Raw genomic sequence first — 25,626 nt, forward strand, 5'->3', positions numbered from 1 at the left:
CCGGGCGAGTTACCTCCCCGAGCCACCGCCGCCAGGCTCAGCTCACAGCCCCGGAGCCCTTGAGCGCGAGGCGCGGAGCCCCCGAACCTCAGAGCCCCAAGCCGCGCGCCCCGGAGCCCCGGCCTGCGCGCCCCGCCGGGCCGGCGCGATGCCCTCGGACCGGCCTTTCAAGCAGCGGCGGACCTTCGGTGAGGCCCGGCGGGCGGTCAGCGGGCGCTGGGTGGGGACGCTGCGACTGACCCTGACTGCCGCAGGCCACGTCAGCCCCGTGACGTCAGACTCGGGCTAGACCCCCGGTCCGGGAGGCAGGTTCAGGCCTGGGCCCGGGCCTCGCCTCCCAGCCGGGTAGGTGCCAGGCCCTGGGGCCTGACGGCCCTGGGGGCGGGGGCTCGGGGGGGCGGGGCCGGGGACAGGCGGGGCGAACGCCGAGCGGGACCTCTCTTGGCCTCACTGCCCGCCCGCTGTCCGCAGCCGACCGCTGTAAGGAGGTGCAGCAGATCCGCGACCAGCACCCCAGCAAGATCCCGGTGAGTCCCGCCGCCCCCTCCCATCCCCGCGGCCCCAGGCGCCGCACCACTCACGCATTCGCCCCCCCCCCCCCCCCACCCCTAGGTGATCATCGAGCGCTACAAGGGTGAGAAACAGCTGCCGGTCCTGGACAAGACCAAGTTCCTGGTCCCAGACCATGTCAACATGAGCGAGTTGGTCAAGATCATCCGGTGCGTGGGCAGAAGCAGAGGGGACTTGGGTCCGTTTGGGGAGGGTGGGGCCTTTGCCAGGCTGGGCTGAATCCCTGTTCTAGGGAGGCTGGGAAAAGTCAAGGTCAGGGCTGGGGTCGGTGTCAGGTCAGAGGTGAGGCCTTCTAGGAGGGTCTGGGATGGGTGTAAAGCGGCCTCAGAATCCTTTTGGAGAGCGGTAGGTGGGGCTCAGGGCTCCACCCACCCAGCAGCCAGGCCCCCTCACCATCAGTTTGCTCTTCTGCCCACCCCAGGCGCCGCCTGCAGCTGAACCCCACTCAGGCCTTCTTCCTGCTGGTGAACCAGCACAGCATGGTGAGCGTGTCCACACCCATTGCGGACATCTATGAGCAGGAGAAGGACGACGATGGCTTCCTCTACATGGTCTACGCCTCCCAGGAAACCTTCGGCTTCTGAGCCAGCAGTAGGGGGGGGTTGGCCTGGGAGTGGGGGGGCCCTGTCAGGCTATGCCCAGGGAGCTCCTGGCTCCTGGACTGAACTGCCTCTGCCCAGGATGGGCTAGGCAGGGAGGCCACCCCCCCTAGTCAGGGGGCACACCTACTCTGCCCCTGGTGGATGCGTGCCAGCCATTGTTAGGGTTGCCCCCCCCCTCCAGGGTGCTGGCTGGGATGGGGGAGGGTAGGGAACAGCCCCCAGCACCCCTGCTCCCTGTGATTTGTCTTTTTTTTTAGGCCCCTGCCCATCTGCCCCTCCCTCACCTGAGGCGCTGCCCCTCCGCCTGGACCTGCCCACCCCTGAAGGACTGGCCCCTGGCTCACCTGGTCTTGACATGGTGTATGGATCTGTGGTCCTTGTCCCTCTGCAGAATAAAGATTGCTCAGGCCTGCCTGGCCCTTTGCCTCCAGCTACTTGGGCATGGGGAGGGCTGCTGGTGGGGCTGTCTCACACGTCTCAGCTCACCAGGGAACAGATTTGCGTGCTGTGGACCTGGGCTCATTCTGGAAACCCACAGCAGTGTGTAGTATACCCGGGGTGAGGTGTGTGGTGAGGGGAGGATGTCTGAGGCCAAGCCCACCCTTTCCAGGAGTTCAGTGTGCGCCCAGGACCGATTTCTTCATAACAAAAAACATTTATTAAGTAACCACAGCTTAACAAATCCTGCTCCCCTGCTTCTTCCCCTCTCCATCATTGGAGGGGGCTCCCTGGTATGCAGAGCCAAAAAGTGGGGGTCCAGGGGGAGGTGCTCCTGGCTATTCCCCACAGGACTTGCTGCCAGCCATGGTTCCCCTCTGGTGCCAGGGATTCGTAACCCTGGACTTGAACCTCGTTTGCCTGAGGACTCCTCTGCTGGCAGTTCTGGCTAGAGGGCTGGGCCCAGCTTCCGGCCCTTGCATCCCCTGAAGTCCATGCAGCCCTGTGCCCAGCCTGGCCTACTTGAGCACGAGCATGGCCTCTGTGCCATCCTTGGCAGTCAAGTAGAGCCCATGGGTGAGGTAGTACTCCCGCCGCAGGAAGGCATAGAAGTAATCCGAGATGAGCAGGATCTGTGGGGAGACAGAGGGGTGAGCAGTGCTGAGGAACCGCCCCGAGTCCTGGGTCGCTGAGGGGCTAGGCAGGTGTGGGGGAGCCCCTGCAAGGTCTTGCACTTCAGAAGCTGTCTGGACTGTTCCATCCCCTCCCCCCCCACCCCTTGGCTTTCTGTCCCCTTCCCAAGCTCTGGGCTCAGAACCCCAGAACCTGGTCCTTTTGCAGCCAGAGGCCTCTCCTCCACCTCACCGCTTGGGTGCCCTCCGGCTCCTCCACGGTACAGCCGAGCCTCCATCAAAGCTGCCGCCCCCACTGGGAGCCCATGTCCCCCGTCTTCCTTCCGGGTGCTGAGGCCATAGAATCACCCGATACTTAGCCTGCCAGACAGGCGGCTAAGTCCTGGCGGTTCTCTCTCCCAGACTCTCTCGGATCCACCCATGTCTGCTTGTCCTTAGAGCTGCCACCCTGGACACAGCCAATGTCACCTAAACAACAGCAGTCTCCTCTTCAGGCTCCCTGGTCCAAAGCCTCCAGCCCCGCTGCAACCCTCCCACACCCCCGCACCCTCCCAGCCCATTCTCCCTAGCAGCCAGAGTTTGCTTTTCAGAACAAATCTGGTCCTGTTATTTCCCACCCGAAAGGTACTCTAAAGGCTTCCTAGGGCTCTTAGGTGAAGATCAAACTCTGGAGCTCCAAGGCCTTGTGCCTGGTCCCTGCACATGTGCGTGCCTCACCGTCTCTCCTGCTCCACCTCACTCAGCTCCAGCCACACTGGCCTCCTTCCTCCTGCTGCAGGGTCTCTGCAGTACCCTCTGCCTAAAATGTTCTCTTCCCTTTCACCTGATAGTCAACATCTCCTTACCCCTTCAGGTCTCAGGAAGGATCACTTCCTTAGAGAAGCTCCCCCAGGTTGGGTCTTGGCCCCCAATTAACCTCTATTTCTTAACATAAATTCATCCAAATTAGTTTTTCATCTGTGTGACTGCCTGGTGACTGTGGCTTCCTCCCCTGGGCTGGGAAGGGTCCCCAAGGGGTTCTGTCACCCTGGTACCCATGCCCAGCTCAGTCTGCCTTTCCTGTATGGGCCACAAAATCAAAAGGGCCCTAGAAGCTCAGGATACCTTCCCCCTCAGGAAGGCCCAGAGAGGAATAAGGACTTGCACCGCCTTACAGTAATCCCATTACCTCCCAGGACAGGAAGGGCAGGAGGAAGGCAGAGGGGGTCATAACCCCAGGTCTCAGGCACTTAGAGGCCTATTAGACCATCAGCACCAACCACTTGTTGGCACAGATGAGAAGATGGAAGCCCAGAGCAGGGGGAGCACCGGGCTAGGGTCTACAGAGCAGATGAGTGGCTGAGCTGATTCTGGGATCTTGACCTTTGACCCTCAGAGACCCCTGTCCTGGGCAGCCTCATACTGTGGGCAGGAAGAACACGGAGGGGCCTGAAGGAAGAGCTGAGGACCAATACCGAGGCTAGCCTCAGGACAAGGTCCTGCCATTTTATCACCATCTGGAAGACTCCATCTAGAAGGCTGATGGTCTCCATCTTATAAATAAGGAAACTGAGGCACAAAGGGTGTAACAGCCTAAGGCTACACCAGGAGAGCTGGCCTAGTGGCCATGGCCCTGCAAGGAGACGCCCTTGGGGCCCAGTCTGCCATGGGACACAGAACTTGCAGCTGAGGGTATCAGTGGAGCAGACAGTGCAGGGAGCCCCGGAGGCCTTGCCCCACAGCCACAGGTTGGGGGCAGTCACCAGAGCAAAGGCTGATCTCACATTGTGCAGCCCCTTGCTCACACAGGCCCAAGGTGCCCGGCCTGGGGATGGAGAGCCTGGTTCTGTGGCTGAGCCGGTGGGGGCTGACCCCCAACCCAGGTCTGATGAGGATCAAATATAAAATCACAATTCACAATAAAACGAAAGGAACCAACTCCAATGTCATGGTCACCTGCGTTAAGGATTAGAAAATCCAAATACTAGGTATTAGGTCAAACCCTATGAAATGGCCATTTCTGCAGATCAAAAACGGCTGGATACTGAAAATTTCATACGGTTCAATCTAATATAAAATGGAAAAAAAGTCAAATACACGTGGAGTAGAGTACACGTGGTATTTAGAAGAACCAGAACAAATAAATATAAGGCCTTAGGGAGCTATTCTTGTTCCTTATAATCCTTAACATTGTGAAGTATGTATAAGTATTCTATTGATTAAAATATCAATTTTAAAAAACCAGCCAATAAATGAGTAAATAAATAAATGAGGAATTCCTTTTGGAATCCTTACAGAATAATTCCAAATAACATACACAGACTTTCCCTCCTCCAGGAGTTGGAGCTTAATTCTTGCCTGCCTCCCCTCCCCTCCACCGCACGCCCCGCACGCTGGTGGGTGGGCCAGATGCAGAATGTCACTTCCAAAGAACAGTGCAGGGAAAGAGAGAATAGTAATTTACACTGCAGAAGCCCCGCAAACACTGTCTTGAGCAAATGACGAAGGGTAACATCCGTATGAGATCCGGTGGCTAGCATGTACTACCTGAGCATTCCAAAAATCCTAACCCCAGTCTTATGATGGGAAAAGCATTTGGCAAACCCAAAGTGGGGACACTCTACGGGCTACTTGGCCGGTGCTCCTCAAGATTATCCAGGTCATGAGAAATTAGGACAGAGTAAACAAGTGGGCAGAGGACATGGGAGACAGGACACTTTAATATGGTCCCCCGGCTTGGATCCTGGGTGTGGGGCACATAGGAACTTTCTGTATCTAAAGTTAATCTGAAATTTAGAAGTTTATTTAAGGGGCACCTGGGTGGCTCAGTCTGTTAAGCGTCTGCCTTCAGCTCAGGTCATGATCCTGGGGTCCTGGGATCAAGCCCCTCACTGGGCTCCCTGCTCAGGGGGAGTCTGCTTCTCCCTCTCCCTCTGCCTACCCCCAGCCCCCAGTTTGTGCTCTCTGCCCAATAAAATCTTTTTTTTTTTTTAAGTTTATTTTAAAAAAGCAGTGTACTAGAGTGCTTGGGTGGCTCAGTTGGTTAAACATTTAACTCTTGATCTCAGTTCAGGTCTTCATCTCAGGGTTGCGAGTTCAAGCCCCACACTGGGGTCCACTCTGGGCATGGAGTCTACTTCAAAAAAAAAAAAAAAAAAAGAAAATTTAAAAAACCAATCTACTATTGTTATTTGCAACGATATAAATGAACCTCAAAAAATATGTTGCTGAATGAAAGGCAGCTTTAGAAAATGGACATGTTAAGAGTCGTGTTGCACTGTATGTAAATTTCATAAGAAAAATATAAGTAAATATTGAACACGGTTAATGATATACATGCTGAGATGTTTAGTAGGAAACGTAGTGATATCTGTACTTCACTTTGAAATATATTTTAAAAATAAGATGGACTGAGGAATGGATAATTTGTGATTACCAAAGTATAGTACAATGTTAATGGTAGAGTCTAGGTGGTAGGTATGTTTGTGTTCAATGTTCAGTCTTTCCACTTTGCTGTGTCTGTGAAAATTTTCATGATGAAGTGTTGGGGGAGGATGGCATGGAGGGAAAGAGCCCTATGCCCTGTGTGGGGCTTGGTCTGTGTGGAACCAAAGTCACTAGACCTGACTGGGTGCCCTGCCCCCACAGGGAAGGCATCCTGTGGACACCAGGTTGGCCTGGAGGCTTGGCCCTTTCAGAGAGATGCCCCCAAGCTGGTATCAGGCTGGCCGAGACAACCTCTTCTGACCTAGAGGCTTTCCATCTGGGCTGAGAAGGGGTTTCCCAGAGGCCCTGAGATTCAGGCAACAGAACAGGTGTGGACACAGAGCCCCTTCACCAACTGAGCCCCCCAGGTGCCCCAGGCAGTGCATTCTTTAAGCTGCCCCCCAAGAACTATGACTGGACTCCTCAGCCACTCTCCTGCCATCAATCACCGAGTCCTGCCAATCCCCTTCCTCAGACTTCCAACTCCTCGTCTCCTTCCCACTGCCAGCTCTCGCTGGAAGGCCCCCTCACCACCCTGGCTTCTCTTGACCTCTCGGTGTCTGTCTCTCTCAATCTCTTGGTCTCTCTCTGGGAGTCTCTTACGTCTCTCTCTCTCTCTCTCACACACACACACACACACACACACACACGAACCCTTCACTTGACTGCTCAGAAGCCTCCACTGCCACACGCTGCCCTGCACGCCCGCAGGCCCCCCACACACCCCAGGAGCCTGACACCCTGTCCTGCAGACAGCGCAGGGCCAGCCTCACCGCCTCTGCCCCTGCTCAGCCCCTCCCACCAGAGCTCCTGCTTATCCCTGGAGAGGGATCCTCTGCGTCCCCTGCCCCAGTCTTCCCTCATCCCATGCTCAGTCATGCCATGCGTGGGATGAAGTCACTTCCTGCTGGCCTCACGTCCAGATGGGGCGGCACCTGCTCTACCTCTGGGACCCTGGACCCGGCCAAGGGCTGGCGCTCTGGGAGTGGCCTGCGGGTCCCCACGCCCTCGGCGTGACCCCAGTAGGGGCTGAGCAGACCGCCCTCCTCTCACTGGCGGCCGTGAGGGTTGCAGGACTACTTTCTGGGCCACAATGAAGATGTAACGAGGCAGCGGATAAAAGGACGGTCAGGGACAGGGAGGGCTGCTTCACACATGGAGTAAAAGGGCCAGAACGTGCTCCATCAGGGGCTGGAAAAGCAGAGAGACTGGGAAAGCAACAACTTCTGGGTAGCTGCCCTGGCCTGGCCCTTTAGCAAAAAAACATCATGAGGGGGATAAGGGATGGACAGAACGGGTGTAGGGGAGGGGGCAGGCACAGGCCTCCCTCTGGGAGCAGGTCATGAAGGGTGCCGCCCCCCCACCCCCACTGGTGGTACTGCAGGAGCGCTGTGCAGGGACAGATGCCAGATGCCCTGGTAGTGGGCACAGCACAACAGATCCGGCCTGTCACACTGCACACCTGAAACCAACGTGACCCTGTGTCAACTATACCTCAATTTAAAAGAAAAAAGGTGTATCGCTGAATCTTCACAACATTCTGGGGTGTGGTTTACAAGCCCCACTTACAGATGAAGATGAGCGAACTTCAAGATCAAGGGTCTTGCTCAGGGTCACGGTGTGGGGCGGGTAAGGGAAGCTTTAGGCTGTAATGCTAGCCCTGCCTGAGGCCCAAACCGGAGTTCTCCATTGCCCACACAGCCCCCACCCCCAGTTAAGGATCCTGGGAGGGGGTGAAAGGACTGCACCCACACATGTGGGTCCTGTTATGGGCCCATGCTAACCCGCGGCCCACAATGACAGCCCTGTCACTTAGCCAAGAAGACTGAGTTTTTTGGGAAAAGGCAAAATAAGCATGAGGGACCTCCGAGCCAACGTAGGCTGCCGATTCAGTGTGTCTAGAAGCTGGGGGTCTCAGAACAGCAGCCACAGCCGACACAGGCCCCTGGGCTGCAGCAGCCTCCCAGAGAAGCAGGTGCTCTCACCGTAGGCGTGCCCCAGTTCCCAGGTCTCTTGCTGGGGCTGGAGATGCGGACCCTCGACAGCACAGCTGCAGTTGGCGGAGCTCACGTGGTCGTCACCATGAGAAAGCAGAGCACGGCACCCTCTGCCCGCCTCGGATCTCGGAATATGGGAGCAGGAGGGGCTGATGGCTGACCTGTGGAGCGCGACCGGCTTTGGCGTGACCCAGCTCCGGCCTGAATGGTGCGTGTGGGAGGTGATGGTGGAGAAACCGAGCTCCACCCTCTAGCTCTAAAGACACAAAACAGTGGGAAAATCACTGGACCTCCTCTCAGGGTCTGGAGGTCACAATGTAAGATCCAGGTCGGTTTGATGGTAACTGTCACCTATGTAGCACTTTTCAATTCACAGACGCTTTGTCCCCCCAATTCCTTACTGAGTCCTCACAGCCATCCTTCGAGGCGGAGGAAACAGAAGCCACCAGCACCTCTCGCCAGCTTTCAACAGCCTTCCTGTGCTCCAGATTCTGGCTCATACCCCTCACCTTTTCCCCTCCTGGCATGAGGTTTTCCAAGCAGGAATGGGATCACAGTTATCCTCAGTCTTGTCCTCAGCGTGACAGGGCTCCTGTTCTCCAGCGGCGCATGGCAGGCCTGTGGGACGGCCTCCGCACCCACTCGCTCCCGCTTTCCTCCCCACAGGTGTCACCCCAGAGAGCCCAGTCAGCTCCCCCGGCCCCGAGGCACCCTGTGTACGGGCTGCCTCCCCACAAAGGCAAGTTGCCCTTACCCACGGCAACTCCGAGTGCCCCAGCCTTATTACCCCATTCACAGCACCCCCGGGCTGCCCCGGCCCTGCCGGGTTCCTTTCCTTTCTCTCCCTCAGACCATGGGCTCCTAGGAAGCAGGGCTGTTTCTCCTTCACTGCTAGCAGAGTGCCTGGCACATCAGCAAGCGCCCAATACTGTAAATAAATCAATTAGGCCCAAGGAGTTAGGAGACTTGCCTAAGGCCAGCGAGCTAGGAGAGATGGGGCTGGGAGAGATGGAGGCCGGGCCTCCAAAGCCCAGGCTTTCTGCTGGCCTTGCCTCCCTATATTTAGCTCAGGCTTCTCCTGTCACTCTGGTTGCAGGCAGGGAAGAGCCCGTGAGAGCCACGCTTGGGATGCTGAGTACCGAGCTCAAAGTCTGAGGATAGGAGGGACAAAGGAATGAACGAAGACCTGGCCAAATGCCATCAGTGCGGAAGGCAGAGCCCAGGCAGCTGGACGTGGGCAAGGGCTCCAGCCTGGGCTGCCGGCGCACACCTCTTCCCACATGGCATTAAGCTTGAAATGCGCCCTGGCTATCCAGAAACGGTGGATACGCACCCCCTCACCATTGATGATCTGCCCCACATGTCCCCATACATTTACTTCCTCAGTGTCCCATTCCCCAGAATGACCTATCAGACCAACTGGAAGGCAATTTCAGGAGACAGGACTATGCATTCATGTGTGGAGTAAAGAAGCAAGTCTTGAGCAGGACCCAACTCGAGAGGCTGGCGCCCAGACCCCAGGGCTCCAGGGCTCCCTGGAGACCGAAAGCAGAATGGCCAAAGCAAGGCCAGCTTGGATCTATAGGATCTGCCCTACAAGGAGAAGGGATCAGAGCTGGCACCTCCCGGTGAGGAGGTAGCAACTCATGGAATGTTCCAGACACAGCTGGGACACTGTTTTGGACAGTATGGAATCTATTTTAGACACAGACATAGAATAGGAGTGGGGCTCTCAGGGTCAGCTACAGGGGAAGACAGGAAGGGGGCTCTGGCTCTGACCCCCTAGGAATCCAGCAGGACCTGGCACGGGCGTAGCTCTGTCCTAACAGATGCTAGAACTGGGAGGTTAGGGTACACAGGATTATATGGGATCACAGGTCACAAAATGCAGCTCTGGATCCCAGCTCATTCCATTATTCATCAATGAACAATCACTGAACGTTCTTGGTGCTGGGGATACAGTCCTGAGCACGAGAGACCCGGGGCTGCTCTCATGGAGCCCGCCGTCTAGTAAGAGGACATGAGAAACAAGCGCATGAAAAAACACCCCCTCAGAGCTTGGGGATGTCCAGGCCTCCGCTTCCTCATTGGTACCGGGAGAGGAGAATACTAGTGCCTCCTTCAAAGGGCTGTTAAGAGGACTAAGTGAATTCCTTGTGATAAAAACAAGGGAAGAAGCTTATAGGGCCCTCAGGAGGGGGCAGCTGCGTCAACTGTGGTGAGGAGCCTCCTTACACAAACAGGGAAAGATCACCCAGATGTTTTATTAAATGGAAAAAGTCCTATTCTCATCATGATGCCAGTAATAAAACACACACAAATAAACCTGTTTTCCAGGAGCATACAAGTACACACGAACGCATAGGGAAAGGTTCAGAAGGCCACACAAGCACATGATCTAGAAGATTAAAGGGATCATATGGGCCTGGCCCCTAGCAGGCACTCTGTAAACATGAGCCACTATTAATTATAATTTTAGGAAGAGATTTCCTCGTGTTCCCTATTTTTAAGATAAAGGGGAGTGAGTGGGATGTTGGATCTTACTCTTTTAAAAAAGCTCAATTTAAACAACCTTACTTTTTTGTTTGTTTGTTAAAGTCGGCTCCACACCCAGCATGAAGCCCAACATGGGGCCTGAACTCACAACCCTAAGATCAAGACCTGAGCTGAGATCAGGAATCAGATGCTTAACCAACTGAGCCACCTACGTGCCCCTCAACATATTACTTTTGGTTTATATGTAATCCTTAAAGACTATTTTTCTTCTGCTGGTCACTGACTTGCAGGAGAAAAGAGTTTTAAAAAAGGAAGAAGTTTGATCTCCTTCCTTCCGCTGATCGGTCTGAATGTTTCCCTGCGGATTTGCTCTGGCTATCTGAAGAGCAGGTCACTGGCACTACTTTTCATAGCAACATATGGGTAATAGCAACAGGACCCACACATGCCCAGTTCTTTCAACACCCAGGGAGGGTTATCAAGCCTGGTTTTAAGAAAATTGCAACTCAGAGAAGTCACTTGCTGAAGGTCACATAGAGAGGAAGTAAAAAAGGACCTCAACTAACCAATCTATAACAATCCCTCCTTCTTCCCAGCCTTTCAGTGCACATGCATGCACGTGTGCACACACACACACACCCATGGATGTTTTACTGTTGTCATTTCCTGGTTCCTGACTCTGAGGCACAATTATAATTAACAAATGATCCACGCCACAAGCAGCAAACTACTTAGTGGCCCCGGGGGAAAGGATGGGGTATAAGTCACTGGTTTACCTGCCAGTACACTAAGACTTTATCAGTAGTTTGTCCTTTCACAGAGTGCGGCACTGACTGACTCAGAGCAGGACTTAAAATCTGTGGATCAAGATGTTCTCCATGCTCAGTTCCGTGCTCACAGCAACAGACCAGGCTTTGGAGGCCTCCTGCAAATCCATGCTTATCTGGTCCCCAGGACAGCTCTGGTCTGTCCTGCTCACAGAGGGGAGAAGGAGTACTGGGGTACTGGGGTATTGTCCCAGCTAGAAGAGCTGGGAAAAGCCAGCCGGGAGCTGAAGACAGGTCCCCAAATGCCACACATCGCCATGAGAGCACTGACTGCAGGTCAGATGGAGGCAGCGGCTGGCTTGATCTGGGGAGGACACTCTGTGGAGCTACAGAGACCAGGCTCTGACAGAAGCCAGAGAAGGGTGAGGGAGAGAGCTGTGACCCACTAACCTCGGCTGGTGGGGACAACTTGGGCCCCCACCTGCCCACCCCCCGACCTCTCGTTCTCCAAGTTTGGAAGGCCCAGCTGTTCCTCCTTGCTCCCCAGGGCTTTCCCTGACCACTCACAACAGGAAAGGCCATCTTGTTCCCACGAGATTCTTCCAGTGGTTACTCTGCACATTGGGCCCTTCATCACACCATGTTCTCCCTGGCCATCTCTGGTTCCTTCATTCATTCAGCAACTGTACAACTGCCCTATGCCAAGCACAAAGCTGGTAGCTGGGGCCCCCGCAGTGGGAAGGACGGGCCGATCTCTGCTTGCATGAAGTGCCCAGGCTAGTGGGGGAGGCAGAGAAAGATACAAACTGGGTGAGTGTTAGGAGGGAAACAAACCGGCTAAGGAGGAGACAGGGGAGCAGGGAACCTCATGGAAGGCCTTTTTAGGGAGGGGACACTTAGCAGTTACCAAAATTCGAACTATCTCATATTCGCACCCTGGCTCACAACTGCCTGAGGCAGGTGTGTCTAACCTCATGACGGGTGCGTTTCTGCCTCAGTCAACGCTCTGGGACAGTGACAGGACCTGAGCGACTGCCTTGGTGAGTAAGTGACCCCGTGTGACATATCCCTTCAGTAATCTGGCAGCAGCCACCACAGAGCCCAAACAAAGCCAGCAGTCCCCGAAAACATCTGACCCGACAAAGCTGTCTGACTCGAGTCCAGACACGAGGTGGCCGATGACACAGGTGTGTGATGTCTGCATCAGCTGACAGGCACTTGGGCCACAGCTGGGAGACCTGGAGGTTGGTAGGACCTGCCTAAAGGGCGATGTGGCAATAATATTGCTGCCAAAATGCACAAGGCCATGTCCTCTGACCCAATCAATCTCACCACCAGGAGTCTGTCCTGAGAAAACGCTGGCCTGTGTGTACGAGGTTATGCAGAGGGACACCCAGGGCTCTTCCTCTTACAGCAGAACTGCCAGAAGCAGCCTCAATGTCCATCAGTGGGGGCCTACCTAGTCAAATCAATCAAGTTCCTCCTGCCACAGGCTCTCAGAACCAGCAGCAAGAGGAGATCGTCAAGGAAACACTGCGAGTCCCAGAGCAGTGGCCAGAGTAGGAGGCCATTTCTCCATCTATATGAGCAAGCTAGGGGTGCATGCATGCGTACTGACAGCCATGGTAAATGCACAGACAACATCTGCAAAGACACCCCACATTGATCCCAGTCATGACGTCTGCCCTGGGGTGGGAAGAGACGGGGACCCTGGTAGCCCTTTTCACTCCGTACACTTTTATATTGATTTCTTTTCCTAGCAATAATGAATTCATTTATTACTTGTCTGATTAAAAGTATATTTTAAAAAGAGACTAAAAGGTAAAAAGACAACACCAAGGACTCAGCCTGGTTTTCCTCCACAGCTCAGCCACCAACTAGCACACTCCATCTAGCTGGCCTTTCGTTCCCACCCCCAGCCCCGTTTTCCAACAGCCCAGTCTCTCGTCCCTCCGACGGCCCCTGAGCACTTGCAAACGTCTCCCCTCCCATCGATGGAGACCCTTCCCTCACACAGGCAACCACAGGGAAAGCAGCTGTTATCTGGTAAGTTCCAGGAATACCTCAGAATCACTGCAGCTATATCCCTGACCCACACCTGACACTCATGACCTGATGACAAGCTGTGAACCATCTCAGGGGAGCTTTTGCCAAACCCCATAGGGGCCCAGGGCAGAACCGATGCCCTCACATGCCAGCCATCACTTTCCAAGGATAATTAAAGATATTTCAGCAAGAAGGAAGGGCGAGAACAACTTTTTGGATTTTCTCGAGTATTAAGTTGAATCCTGCGCATTTCCGTTTCCACAGGACACAGGAGGAGCTGAGCGTCCACCACGAATAACCCGTGTGTGACAGATAGGATGGATCCTCTAGGACAGTCCCTCCCAGGGTACAGGGCCCCCCATCTCCCTTCCTGCTGTTCACAAACCAGGATAAATAGCCAGGCTGAACATTAATTGTCCAGAAAGGTCTGTGCAGGAAATACCAGACCCATCACTCACTGCGACAGCCCAAACTCCTCCCCTCTTCTTTCTCAGCAGCTAACCTTGGAGGCAAGGCTTTCCCTGGGGACCAGTCACTGGCATCATTAGTCTCTCCAGCTCGCCTGGCTTCCCATCCGGTCCATCAAGCACAGGAAATGCCTCGCTGTGCCAACGGCAATTGAAATGGTAAATGGTACAACTGATTCTCATAAGACCCCACATGGAATATGGAGCTGACCTAAGGGGACTTCAGGGAAATTTGCTGGGCCACCTGTAGCAGAATCACCGTGGAAACTTATTAAAACAAACTCCTGACCCTGTTTTCCATATCTGTTTGCTCAACATTCTTGGGATGGGGGTCAGGGAATCTGGTTGGTTTTTTTGGACAAAGCCACATAATTGTGATAGTCACAACCTAACTACAGGATTTAAACATTAACAGGGCATCTGCACTCTTTTTTTTTTTTTTAATTTATTTATTTGACAGACAGAAATCACAAGTAGGCAGAGAGGCAGACAGAGAGAGAGAGGGAAGCAGGCTCTCTGCCGATGTGGGACTCGATCCCAGGACCCTGAGATCATGACCTGAGCCGAAGGCAGCAGCTCAACCCACTGAACCACCCAGGCACCCAGGGCATCTGCACTCTTAACAACTTCCCCTTCACCCTGATGCTCAGAACCACTGCTCTGTGCTCCCCAGGGAGGAAGCCCCTGGGTTAGAGGAAAATCGGAGCTCCTAGCTGGTACCTCTCCTTCTCTGACACCTGCTGCCACTTCACCCACTACTCCCAGCCCCACAATTTGTGCTCTGACCCAACAGCTAGACCGAACTAGTTCTCATCTCCCTGCCTTTGCTCCTGCTGTCCCAGTCTGGAAAGTCTCTCCTCCTCCTCCCACTTCCCCTCCGAGCGCACTCCCCCTACAGTGCCACGCAGCTCAGGTGTGATTACAGAAAGAGGGTAGCCTCATAAATGGAGACTTCCCTAAATTTGGTTCTTGACTCCTCCAACGACCTTGGGCAAGAGACAACCTGTGTGAGTGAGCCTAGGTTGCTGTTTGTAAAGTTGTGATAACACTATCTCACAGGTTTGCTGGGAGAATTCACAGGGGTGATGGCTCAGCACGGGGCCCAATAAATGCTGGCTGAATTCAGCTTTTCTACTGTTCTCTCTCTCTCTCTTTTTTTTTTTTTTAAGATTTCAGTTATTTATTTGATAGAGAGTGAGAGACAGAGAGAGCATGCACACAAGCAGGGGGAGGGGCAGAGGGAGAGGGAGAAGCCGAGCAGGGAGCCTGACAACTGGGGGTTCCATCCCAGGATCCTGGGATCATGACCTGAGCTGAAGGCAGACTCTTAATCGAATGAGCCACCCAGGCGCCCCCTACTGCTCTCTTCTTTAATCTTTTCTACTGGACCAGGAGCTAATTCAGGGGAAGAAAGGTCCTCTCACTCACGTCCAAATGCCTAGTTTGCAGAACCCACAGCCTTTGTTGTATGTCTGAAGCTACAAAATGAATCCCCGTCCCCGTGCAGCGCTGGACTCTCTTACCTGCCCAACGTTGAAGGTCAGCGTGATGGCATAAAAGAAATTAGAGTTGGCACTTCCTGCATAAATCCAGAGGTGCCACAGGACAGGGAAGAGCAGGGAGCAGACGATAATGATGCAGGCAAGGACAAAGATGTTTCTCAGGACTGCAAAGACAGACAGTCACAGTTAGCCCAATGCCGATTCTTCTTGGCACCCTTTCTTGGGGGGATGGCCCCACAGGACAGAGAGGCCCCAGGCAGAGCCTGGTGTAGCTCAGAGGCAGAAATCTCTCCAACCCCCCCTCCCCGGCCCAGACTCAGAGGCTCTGGGGTGCCAAGAGGCAAGCTTTAGACCCTTGAGTCAATGGCTTCCCAGGCCCAAAGCCAGTAGGAAGTCCTAGGTTTGGTCTCTGCACCTTCCACTGGTGCAGAGGGCTAGATGGGCCTGGATGGCTAGAGTCCGTTAGTCTGTGAGGGCGTCTGGAGACCTCAACTGGGGCAATTCAGCGCGACAATGCCCTCTACCCCCCCACTCTGGGAGTCCAAGGGTAATTGCTTCCCTCCACCGAAGCAGGGTGCTGTCTGTCCTTATGGGATCACAGATGAAACAGCAGCGGGAACGCATGGAAATTAGAGCACCTCGCTGCCTCCCGGAGCATCTCTACGGTGCCACAGCCCTGGGTCTTAGGAAAACGTGTGTTTTTCCATTTTCCTTAATTCACGTCTTAGGTTCCCTGCTATTCTCTTCAAATGTCCTTCACTTTTCCTTACATGATTTGAAAAACTCTTCTGACACCCTCTCTGTCTGACTTGGTCCCCCCACACCCCCAGAGGGATTACAGAATTCCCAGCAGGGAGGAAGCTCTCTGAGAGGCCCCAGGGAGGACTGACCCTCCCGCTGGTACCCGCAGGTGGAGGCGAAGGAGCAGGGCAGCATGCCCGAACTTGGCCTTAAAAGACAAAGACCTTGGTTAAAATCCTTGCTCGGACACCAAGACTCTCTGAGCCTCAGTTTCCCCATCTCCAGAGTAGGGCTAAAACGCCTACCCTCAGTGGCTTACAGAGACTGAACAAGATGTGCGGAAAACCCAGCGCAGATGTATTCCTGAGTATTTTCTATGGCTGCTGTAACAAATCACCACGACCTAAGTGGCTTAAACAGTATACAGTTGGGGTTGAGTTTGAGCCCCACGTTCAGTACAGAGATTATTAAAAAATTAAAAAAACAAAACAAAACACTGTATAGTTTATCTTACAGTTCTGGAGGTCAGAAGTCCAAGATGGGTCTCATAGGCTAAATTCAAGGCACCCGCAGGGCCCTGGGCCCTCTTGGAGGCTCCAGGGGAGAAGCCATCCGCGGGCCTGCGCAGCGAGGAGGGGCTGCCTGCATTCTAGCCTCACAACCCCATTCCCACTTCACCCAGCAAGGCCAGAGTCAGTCCTTCCTCTGCCACAGCACGATGACCTCTTTTGCTTCCCTCTTCCACTTTTTTTGGGAAAATAGACTTTAGTTTTTGGAGCAGTTTTAGGTTCACAGCAAAACTGTGGAAGAGATCCCCACCACGTGCCCCCTGCCTCCAAGCCCTTCTACTTTTTAAGGGCCCTTGTGGATTACACTGGGCCTCCCTGCAGATAAGCCTCCAGGCTAATCTCCCCATCTGAACATCCTTAACTTTAAATCCTTTTGCCACATAAAGTAATATATTCACAGGTTCTGGGGACGATGTGGATATCTTTGTGGGGAGGGGAGCATTAATCTGCCTGTCGTGCTGGGTTCTCCACCCTTTAACTCATTAAGGGGAATCTAACAGTAGGATTATATGCTATGTTTATCTTTTTTTTTTTTAAGATTTTATTTATTTGACAGACAGAGATTACAAGTAGGCAGAGAGACGCAGGCAGAGAGAGGAGGAAGCAGGCTCCCTGCTGAGCAGAGAGCCCGATGTGGGGCTTGACCCCAAGACTCTGAGATCATGACCCGAGCCGAAGGCAGAGGTCCCAACCCACTGAGCCACCTAGGTGCCCCTGTTTATCTTTTTCTTTACACGTTATTGTATTTTTAAAGAAACTAGTGTTACTTAAACTAACCAAAAGAATGCCTCTAAAACAAACAAATACAAACTTACCAATGGATCTGTATCCCAGCAGGCACTTAATGTACAGAAGTTCCCTTCCCCTCTCTGATCCTGACCTTCAGGAAATCCCTTCTTCCAAATCAGAGTTTGGGGAGATTTCAGAGATGGAGAACCTCCCAGAACATTTAGGTTGTTTGTCTTGGTTGTACAGACACTTGGTAGAACTGCTATACCAGGGGTTCATGCATCGGAAGGGGGACTGGATTACACATGCAAGGCTCAATTCTGGCTGCAAAATAAGATCACGGGGGAGCCCCACCTGGTCTCACTCAATCAGAGTCTCTAGGGGTGGGGCCTGGGCATCCATAGTCCTTTGTAACAGCTTCCCTGTGATTCCAATATGCAGCCAAGGCTTCAAACCCCAGGATTACAGCTGCAGACCCTTGGCAAGTAAGAGGCCCAGACCAGTCTGCAACAGAGATTTCACTGGTCTGTGTCATGGTGATGATAACCAGAACTAAGTAGTTCAGAGTTCTTGTTAAAGGTGAATGTTTCGAACTCAAGATTCATGAGAAGTGACAGGTAATTCTTTGTTGCTGGTTGTTGTTGTTGTGGAAAAAGTCTTTTCTTTTGTGAAATGGGGATGAATGGCTGGCAGTTGACTATTTTAATGTCTTCAGCAAAATAAGAAGTTGGCAACTCTGGAGTTTTTAAAAGAAGTATTAGTGGTCTGTGAACTCCCACAATTTGAAAACACTGGCCTGGAGGGCTTGTGGGGTCCTCTTCTCTGCCCTGAAATTTCCATGATTCTGGGTTTTCAAAGCTGAGAGGGTAAAGCCCTGACTCAAGCCTTCCTGAGACTTATTTGCTCCCATTGGGAAGTCTGGGAAAAGGGATACTTGCATTGAGAATTACTATTAGTAAACACGTTACAACCTCAAGAAAGGAGAACAAACCTTTTTGCCATTCCCCTACTCCCACATCACTATGTACAGTTCTTAGAGGTTCTTTTTTTTTTTTTTTTTAAGATTTATTTATTTATTTTAGGGGAGAGGGCTAAGCAGAGGTTTTTTGGTTTTGGTTTTTTTTTTTTTTTAATGATTTTATTTATTTGACAGAGAGTACACAAGCAGGCTGAGGGAGAGGAAGAAGGGCCCTTGCAGAGCAGAGAGCCCAGAGCTCCATCAGAAGGATCCCAGGATCAAGCCCCGAGCTGAAGGCAGATGCTTAACCAACTGAGCCACCCAAGTGCCCTGGTAGAGAGTGTTAAGCAGACTCCATTATGAGTGTGGAGCCCAAGGCAGGGCTTGATCCCACAACCCTGAGATCACAACCTGAGCTGAAACCAAGAGTCAGATGCCCCTTTCATCGGTTCTTTCTGACCCCCTGGAAATTAGTTTGCTGAAAAAGATATATATTACTCCTCAAACAAAACTCCTGTGGCCTGACAGCCCAGGTAGGTCAACATTCCTTGCCTCTAGCCACTCTGGATTTCAGACAGGGCAACGAGAAGGTGACAAAGTGCACAGAGTCTGGGAGAGGCTCCCATGCAGCTCCTGGCTGCAATTACAGACAGCTGCAAAGATACATTCCCATGTGCCTGGAGGAACTGTCACCAGCATCCAGCTGGCTTCTGCCCTGTGGTGACCTTTGCAGGAACAGGGAGCTGCTACTCACTCTTGCTGGCTGACAGGCCAGAGGATTAAAGCCATACGCCAGAGCACACGGTGCTGGGGGCCTGGGGCACAGGACAGCTTGTTCCAGGCACAAGGTGTCAGAGATGTCAGAGATGACCTGGGCCTAATGAGATGGAAGGCTCACCCTTCATTGGACTTATGGGGTCAGATGGAATCTGAGTCCTCCCCACACTTGCAGGGTGGCTTATCCAGTCTCTGCCTCTGTTACTGGCAAACTGAAACTTCAGGCAAGTCCCCTTCCCTCTCTGAGCCTCAGGCGTTCCGGAATAAAATTCTAGGGCTCAGTGGGTTAAGCGGCTGCCTTCGGCTCAAGTCATGATCTTAGGGTCCTCGGATGGAGGCCCTTGTCAGACTCAGCAGGGAGTCTGCTTCTCCCTCTCCCTCTACCTACGACACCACTGCCCCCCGATAGTGCTCACTCATTCTCTCTCTCCTCTCTCAAATAAATAAATAAATAAATAAATAAATAAATAAAATCTAACAAAAAAAATTCCAGTTGAATCCAATACCACTGGGAGGAGCACAGAAGGGACCTGGGAGCTTCAAAGGTGCTTATTGTATTATTATTCTCTAGATTTGTATGTTTTTTTTATCCATATTCTTTTATCTTTATACAAAAGTTAATAAAAACAAAACACACACACACACACACACACACACACACACACACACAGAGCTCTGGTAACCGGCTCTTTGAGCCGGACCATTGCAGGCCAGCATGGGCTCTGCCAGCAGGCTGCTCCCTGACACCACGATTGTGTGTCCATATGACTCATCTTGCCCCAAGCACCAGAGTCCCAGCCTCTGGGGCCTCCATTCCAGGCAGGGCCCACACACCTCTTCTCCTCCTACTGGCTGGGATATGAAAACAAAAAGTTGTATGTGTGAGCAGGCATGTTAGCACTGGCAACTAATGTTTTAACTGAATTTTAACCACACTGCAAGTCTGAATATATCCAGCCTAGACTTAGAGACTGCTCCGAGTCTCTGCACACAGGTCTGGAGGACTCGGCTGGCGGTGCTCCGGGCTGAATGCAAGGCACACGGCCGTCCTGCCCCACACGGATTCCCTGAGCACAAGTTTTCCCTGCCACATGGGCCAGCCATCGAGGCGGGCAGCCAGTGCTCTGTGCAGGACCTTCTATCAAGCTAACTGGAGACTGCTTGCCCAACCAGCCAGCTACAGCAGTGATTAGATCATCTAGGTTTCTAGAAACCTCATCCTTATTTTCTCTGCCTCAACCCCGAGGGGCATAAAATAGCTTATTTCAAGTTTTGAAAAAATATGTTTATTCCAATGACTCGGAATGACTCTGACTACTTAGCTCGAAGCTTTGATCATGGAACTACGCGGGGGGCCCTGCATGATTATTACCGGAGATAACCGGAGTGCTCTGTACATATATCCTTTCTCAAACTTAAAACACCCATGGAAGATATTCTCCCTATCTGACAGATAAAAGAACCAAGAGACTCAGAAAGGTTAGGTGATTTTCCTAAAAACAGAGAGCTAGTAATGCGAAAACCGGGATCCAGATTCAAGTCTTTCTGGCTGCAGGCTGTGTTCGGGAATAAGGAATGAAGGGTTGACCAAGGGCAAGAAGTGTCCCGTGTGGGACAGACAGCTAAGAAAACAAGGACTCTACTTTTGGGGAAAGAGGATCAATGTACCCAAGACCCACCCTGTCACAATCTGGGGCATGTTGACATGTTTGGTGGCCTCATGACTTGTCACTGGCCACTCTGCTGAGGGGCACCAGGCTGACTCTGAGCCCATCGGACTGGATGATTCTTATCTGTGCAATGAGGATGTCACAGGCAGAAGATGCCACTTCCTTCTCCCGGTCAGTCCAGACTGGTCACCGCCCCACAGATCACCACCTGCAAGGGCAGCCCAGGCTTAGCCCGCCCACTCTGCTGTTTACCTTCGCTCAGAGGCCCCGACTTACAGGTAGGTTTCTTTCTAGCAGTTGGTTGGTTTCACTTCCTGGTTGACACCGAGACAGCCCCAAATAACAAGGAAGATTTACTTCCTCTGAAGCCAGCCCTCCCCAAGTTCATTCTTGACATCTTGCTGTGTACCCACTAAAGGCAAGGAAAATCCCACAGCTCCCCTCCCATTTTAGTTTAGAGAATCAAGTGGCGTTGGGCCACTGATACTGCTTCTTTATTAGGGGGGCCTAAAAACCCATCCAGATACACCTGCTGAGCTGTGTGGGTCAGGATCCCGGGGGCTGGGGACACAGAGTAGAGTGAATCATAAGCCTACCCTCAGGAAGCTCATTACACTGAAAAGAACCTTCACAGAGGTCTAAGAATCCAACTGCAGGGAGCACCTGGGTGGCATAGTCATTAAGCGTCTGCCTTTGGCTCAGATCATGATCCCAGGGTCCTGGCATCGAGCCCTGCATCAGGTTCCCTGCTCAGCGGGAAGCCAGCTTCTCCCTCTCCCACTCCCCCTGTCTGTGCTCCCTCTCTCACTGTGTCTCTCTCTGTTAAATAAATAAATAAATAAAATCTTAAAAAAAAAAAAAAGAGTCCAAATGAGGAAAATACTTGGGGTCTAGGGAGCAGGAGTAGCTCACTGCACGCCCTCTTTGGGGTAGGGGATGGCTAGAGTCAAACAAGTCTTCAGAGCAGGCAGATGGGTAGTGTTGCCATTGTCTTTCGTGGACGTTTAGATGCAGTGCTGGGAAATGGTTCAAAGCCCAAGATCTAGTGTTCCACAATCCAATACAGTAGCTACCAGCCATGTGTGACTTCTTAAATTTAAATAAATTTCAATCAAAAATTGGGTTTCTGAGTCACACCAGTGGCTGTTCTATTGGACTGTGCAGATACAGGACGTTTCCATCATCACAGAAAGTCCTACTGGACAGGACTAGCTAGAGACTCATAGCCAGCCCTTCCACTTTCCTATCACGTACCCTTGAACAAGTGACGATATTTTCCCGCCAAGGCTGGTGTGAAGATGAATTGACCTAATGCACGTAACACTCTTAGAACCACAGTGGCCAGCTGGGTACCAAGTAAGTGCTCAAAAAATGGTCGTTATTTTGGGGTGCCTGGCTGGCTCAGTCAGTTAAACATTGGACTCTTGGTTTCAGCTCTTCCGCTCAAATCATTATCTTATAGGTTGTGGAATAGAGCCCCCCAGTCTTTGACAGGCTCTGTACTCAGCATGGAGTCTGCTTAAGATTCTCTCCCTCTGCCTCTCCTCCCCCCGCTCTCTCTCTTTCTCAAATTAATATTTTTAGAAATAAAATAAGCAGCATTTTTAAAAGGATTTATTTATTTGAGAGGGGTGCCTGGGTGGCTCAGTGGGTTAAAGCCTCTGCCTTCGGCTCAGGTCAAGATCTCAGGGTCCTGGGATTGAGCCCTGCATTGGGCTCTCTGCTCAGCGGGGAGTCTGCTTCCTCCACTCTTTCTCTCTGCCTGCCTGTCTGCCTACTTGTGATCTCTGTCTAATAAATAAAATCTTTTTTAAAAATTTTAAAAAATAAATAAAAAGGATTTATTTATTTGAGAGAGAGAGAGTGAGCATGAGTGAGCACGAGCAGAGGGAGAGAAGCAGACTCTCTGCTGAGCAGGGAGCTGACCTGGCCAATCCCAGGACCTGGAGATCATCACCTGACCTGAGCTGAAAGCAGCTGCTAACTGACTGAGCCACTCAGGCACCCCCGAAATGCTGCTTACTATTATTACCAACACTAGTCTATCGTACCTAGCAGGCAGATACTCAGGTCACTGTCTCTCTCCCGGGGCTGCTAGCATAGTAGATGCTAAGCAAATGCCTATCAATTTCTTTTTCCCTGGCCGTTTCATCCAGGGACCAGGCTGACACAAATCTGCCACCAGAGGTTTGGAGGTGGGAGTACTCACATCTGTAGAGATGGTTCCACACGGGGAAGAAGGCCATGTAGAGGGCCACGTCCCCCACCGTTGGGTAGGACTTGAAGATGGAGATGATAGCAATCTGGATGAACATGAAGAAGATAGGGTGCTCCCTGGGGAGGGGCAGGGCAGGCAGAGAGAGAGGGAGAGATCAGTCAGGGACCAGGTCCACCCCAGGGACTCGTAACCCCATCCCTTGAACCCAAAAATACTCTCCAGGGAACTTCAGGCTAGGGCTGGCTCTGCTGCCCACAAGATATGGGGGCCAGACTGAGTAGTACAGCAGAAAACCGTGGGGGCCCAAAGATGTCCAGAGGTGGGGGTGAGGAGGGCCCAGCAAACACTAGAGAAACAGCCCATCATCCTCCAACCCCCATCCCAGCTCCGGGCCTTCCCCCAGGAGCCACTGAGGAAGAAAACAAATGAAGTCAGCTTCATTACTAGGCTCTAATGGCTGCTTGTCAGAGTCATCCAGCAGCCTCCCTCGCCACAGGCTTCTCTGACAACCGGACCCAGGGCAGGATGTGCCTCCTTGCTGACGCTCTTCTCCTCTGACAGTACCATCAGTCTAGTCTCCAGACCCTTAGCTATGAAGAACTCCCTTCCAGAAAGAGAACTGATTGCTACAGGCAGCTTTTCAGCCCTTAGGTGCCGGAAGATCTTGCTACCTTAAGCTAACAAAAATGGCTACCATTTCCTAAACCCTCACTCTGCCAAGTTCTGTCCCGGGGGCCCTTCCCTTGTGCCATCACATGTGATCCCTATTGTGCATCCGCTACTCCTCGAAGTAGGCAGTACCATCACCCACACTTGGCAGACGAGGAAACGGAAGTTCCGAGAATAGGGGAGTTAGTAAGCAGTGGGGCTGTTTATCTCCAGAACTTTTTTTTTTTTTTAAGATTTTTATTTTTTTATTTGACAGACAGAGATCACAGGTAGGCAGCGAGACAGGCAGAGAGAGAGAGGAGGAAGCAGGTTCCCTGCTGAGCAGAGAGCCCGATGTGGGGCTCGATCCCAGGACCCTGGGATCATGACCTGAGCCGAAGACAGAGGCTTTAACCCACTGAGCCACCCAGGCGCCCCTATCTCCAGAACTCTTAAGCATCACCAGTACTGTTCTCCTGAGTGCCTAGCCAATCACAGCTCTCGACAGGAAGGGTGGGGACAGAGCTCCATCTCCAATGTTCCTCCGAGAGCTGACCAAGTGCTAACAGGAAGCCAACAGAAGAGGCCAGATCTATACCCTCCTCAGCTGTACCTGAACAACCTGCATATGGCCTGCTTCTGTGCAGTACCTGGGCATCCAGCTCATTAAGGTTTTCTTCAGAGATTAATGGTATTCTTGTCTTGCAGGTCAAAGGTCAGGGTGACTCAGTGGGTGTCAGTCTGAGATGTGGAGACAAACATGTACACACCCTAAACACTTGAGCAGTTTCACACAGCAAATGCCTCAGACTCAGCTTGGCGAAGTCTCACAGTCCGGTAGGCTCTAGAAGGGTCCAGCTAGCTCAGTGAGCATCTTCCTACAGATAAGCCAAATCACTGGCTGTGGACTTTTTAGATAGCTGGTAAGAAAGAACTGCAACATTCCTATGAAAGGACCCGTGAAAATACAGTGACAAGAAATACGGAGACCCAAACCTCCCACAGGATTGTCTGCAGAGAGGCGGCCAGAAGGGGTCTGCTCCCCAAGGCTGGCACTGGAAGCAACTACCACAGGGGGCTGGAGAGTTAGTGGAGCTTCCGATCCAGGCTCAGGAGGGCGACAACAGGGGAGGTCACTTCATACCTTCTGTCTGTCCCTACACCCTTGAAGCCCTGGCCAGGGGCGGGTTGGGGTGGGGGTCACATGCCAGTGGTCCGGTTGTCTACCCAGGAGCCACCTGTGGCTTTCACATGCAGACAATGAAACGGGCTACACAGAGTGAGGAGAAGTGTTCCGGGCTCCTTGCTTCTCTCAGCCCAGCGGCTAGGCCTGACCAAAACAAAGGCAGGGACTGGGGACAACAGACGGCTGGCGAGCTTGGCTCGGCAAGGCTGCCAGAATTCTGGAAACTGCAAGGCCAAGGAAGGTTTTCTGTCAGATGCCAGGCCAAGGCTATGCTACAGGAAGGAGGCATGAGCTCTGAGCTTTTATAGAATGGGAGCCATGTGCACTGGTACACTGGCCAAGAAGACTGGCAGGAAGGTTAGAACAGAGAACTCAGGCTCTTGAACTCTAAACCAAATTCCCTTCCAGGTTCCCTGGACCAGGAGCCAAGGACGACTGCCCCAACTGAGATCAGATGTGAGGAGCTCTTCAGGCACCCAGGACCATCATCTGGACCATGTGTCAACGCCTGTTTTCCCTTCTCTGAAGCCAGGATAATAGAGCAATTTCCAGGGGCGCCTGGGTGGCTCGGTGGGTTAAAGCCTCTGCCTTCGGCTTAGGTCATGATCCCAGGGTCCTGGGATCAAGCCCTGCGTCGGGCTCTCTGCTTAGCGGGGAGCCTGCATCCTCCTCCCTCTCTCCGCCTGCTTCTCTGCCTACTTGTGATCTCTGTTAAATAAATAAAAATCTTAAAAAAAAAATAGCAATTTCCAGATGCTAAGTGATCTCTTTCAGGAGTTTGGCATGGTGCAGGGGGATGAGTATAGAGTTTGGAGATAAACAAACGTAGGTCTGAATCCCAGCTCCACTACTTACTAGCAGTGTGACTCTGGGAAAATTGTTCCACTTCTCTGAATGTCCATTTTTCAACTATAAAATGGAAGTGATGATAATAAAATGATGCCTGCTTCCAAGAAATGCTGGAAGGGTGAGGTATGAACACTTTTCAGAAAGCCTAAAAAGGGGGCGCCTGGGTGGCTTAGTCGCTTGGCCCACTGCCTTCACCTCAGGTCGTGCTCCCAGGGTCCTGGGATGGAGCCCCGCATTGGGCTCCCTGCTCAGCGGAGAGCCTGCTTCTCTCTCTCCCTCTGCCTGCTGCTTTTGCACTT

The 25,626-nt window shown here is 52.5% G+C and overlaps 2 protein-coding genes across 3 annotated transcripts in view; one reads left to right on the plus strand and one right to left on the minus strand.

Moving 5' to 3' along the window:
* Positions 1–1,590, plus strand: MAP1LC3A (microtubule associated protein 1 light chain 3 alpha). 2 transcript variants are annotated; one of them, XM_047746816.1, is made up of 5 exons: positions 1–188; positions 472–527; positions 613–719; positions 992–1,161; positions 1,430–1,590. In XM_047746816.1, the coding sequence occupies exons 1-4, from the start codon at positions 149–151 to the stop codon at positions 1,152–1,154; spliced, it is 366 nt and encodes a 121-aa protein (XP_047602772.1). In that variant the 5' UTR covers positions 1–148; the 3' UTR covers positions 1,155–1,161; positions 1,430–1,590. The 2 variants fall into 2 exon arrangements, with proteins under 2 accessions (XP_047602772.1, XP_047602771.1); XM_047746815.1 differs by having other exon boundaries at positions 992–1,590.
* Positions 1,591–1,807: 217 nt separating this feature from the next.
* Positions 1,808–25,626, minus strand: part of PIGU (phosphatidylinositol glycan anchor biosynthesis class U) — an 89,580-nt gene continuing 65,761 nt past the window's right edge. Inside the window, exons 10-12 of the mRNA XM_047745975.1 lie at positions 22,636–22,760; positions 15,004–15,146; positions 1,808–2,242 (exon numbers count right to left, since the gene is read on the minus strand). Of these exons, the coding sequence (XP_047601931.1) occupies positions 2,129–2,242; positions 15,004–15,146; positions 22,636–22,760 (382 nt within the window). The 3' untranslated portion in view covers positions 1,808–2,128. The remainder of the gene's footprint in view (positions 2,243–15,003; positions 15,147–22,635; positions 22,761–25,626) is intronic.

This window comes from Lutra lutra, chromosome 9, assembly GCF_902655055.1.
Source record: "Lutra lutra chromosome 9, mLutLut1.2, whole genome shotgun sequence".
Classification (NCBI taxonomy): Eukaryota; Metazoa; Chordata; class Mammalia; order Carnivora; family Mustelidae; genus Lutra; species Lutra lutra.

What these genes read in the sequence shown, in the direction of transcription:
- MAP1LC3A (XM_047746815.1), top strand. Translation starts at nt 149, where the DNA reads ATGCCCTCGGACCGGCCTTTCAAGCAGCGGCGGACCTTCG. An exon ending in CAAGCAGCGGCGGACCTTCG is followed by an intron (nt 189 to 471) that starts GTGAGGCCCGGC and finishes CGCTGTCCGCAG; the next exon opens with CCGACCGCTGTAAGGAGGTG. An exon ending in AGCACCCCAGCAAGATCCCG is followed by an intron (nt 528 to 612) that starts GTGAGTCCCGCC and finishes CCCCACCCCTAG; the next exon opens with GTGATCATCGAGCGCTACAA.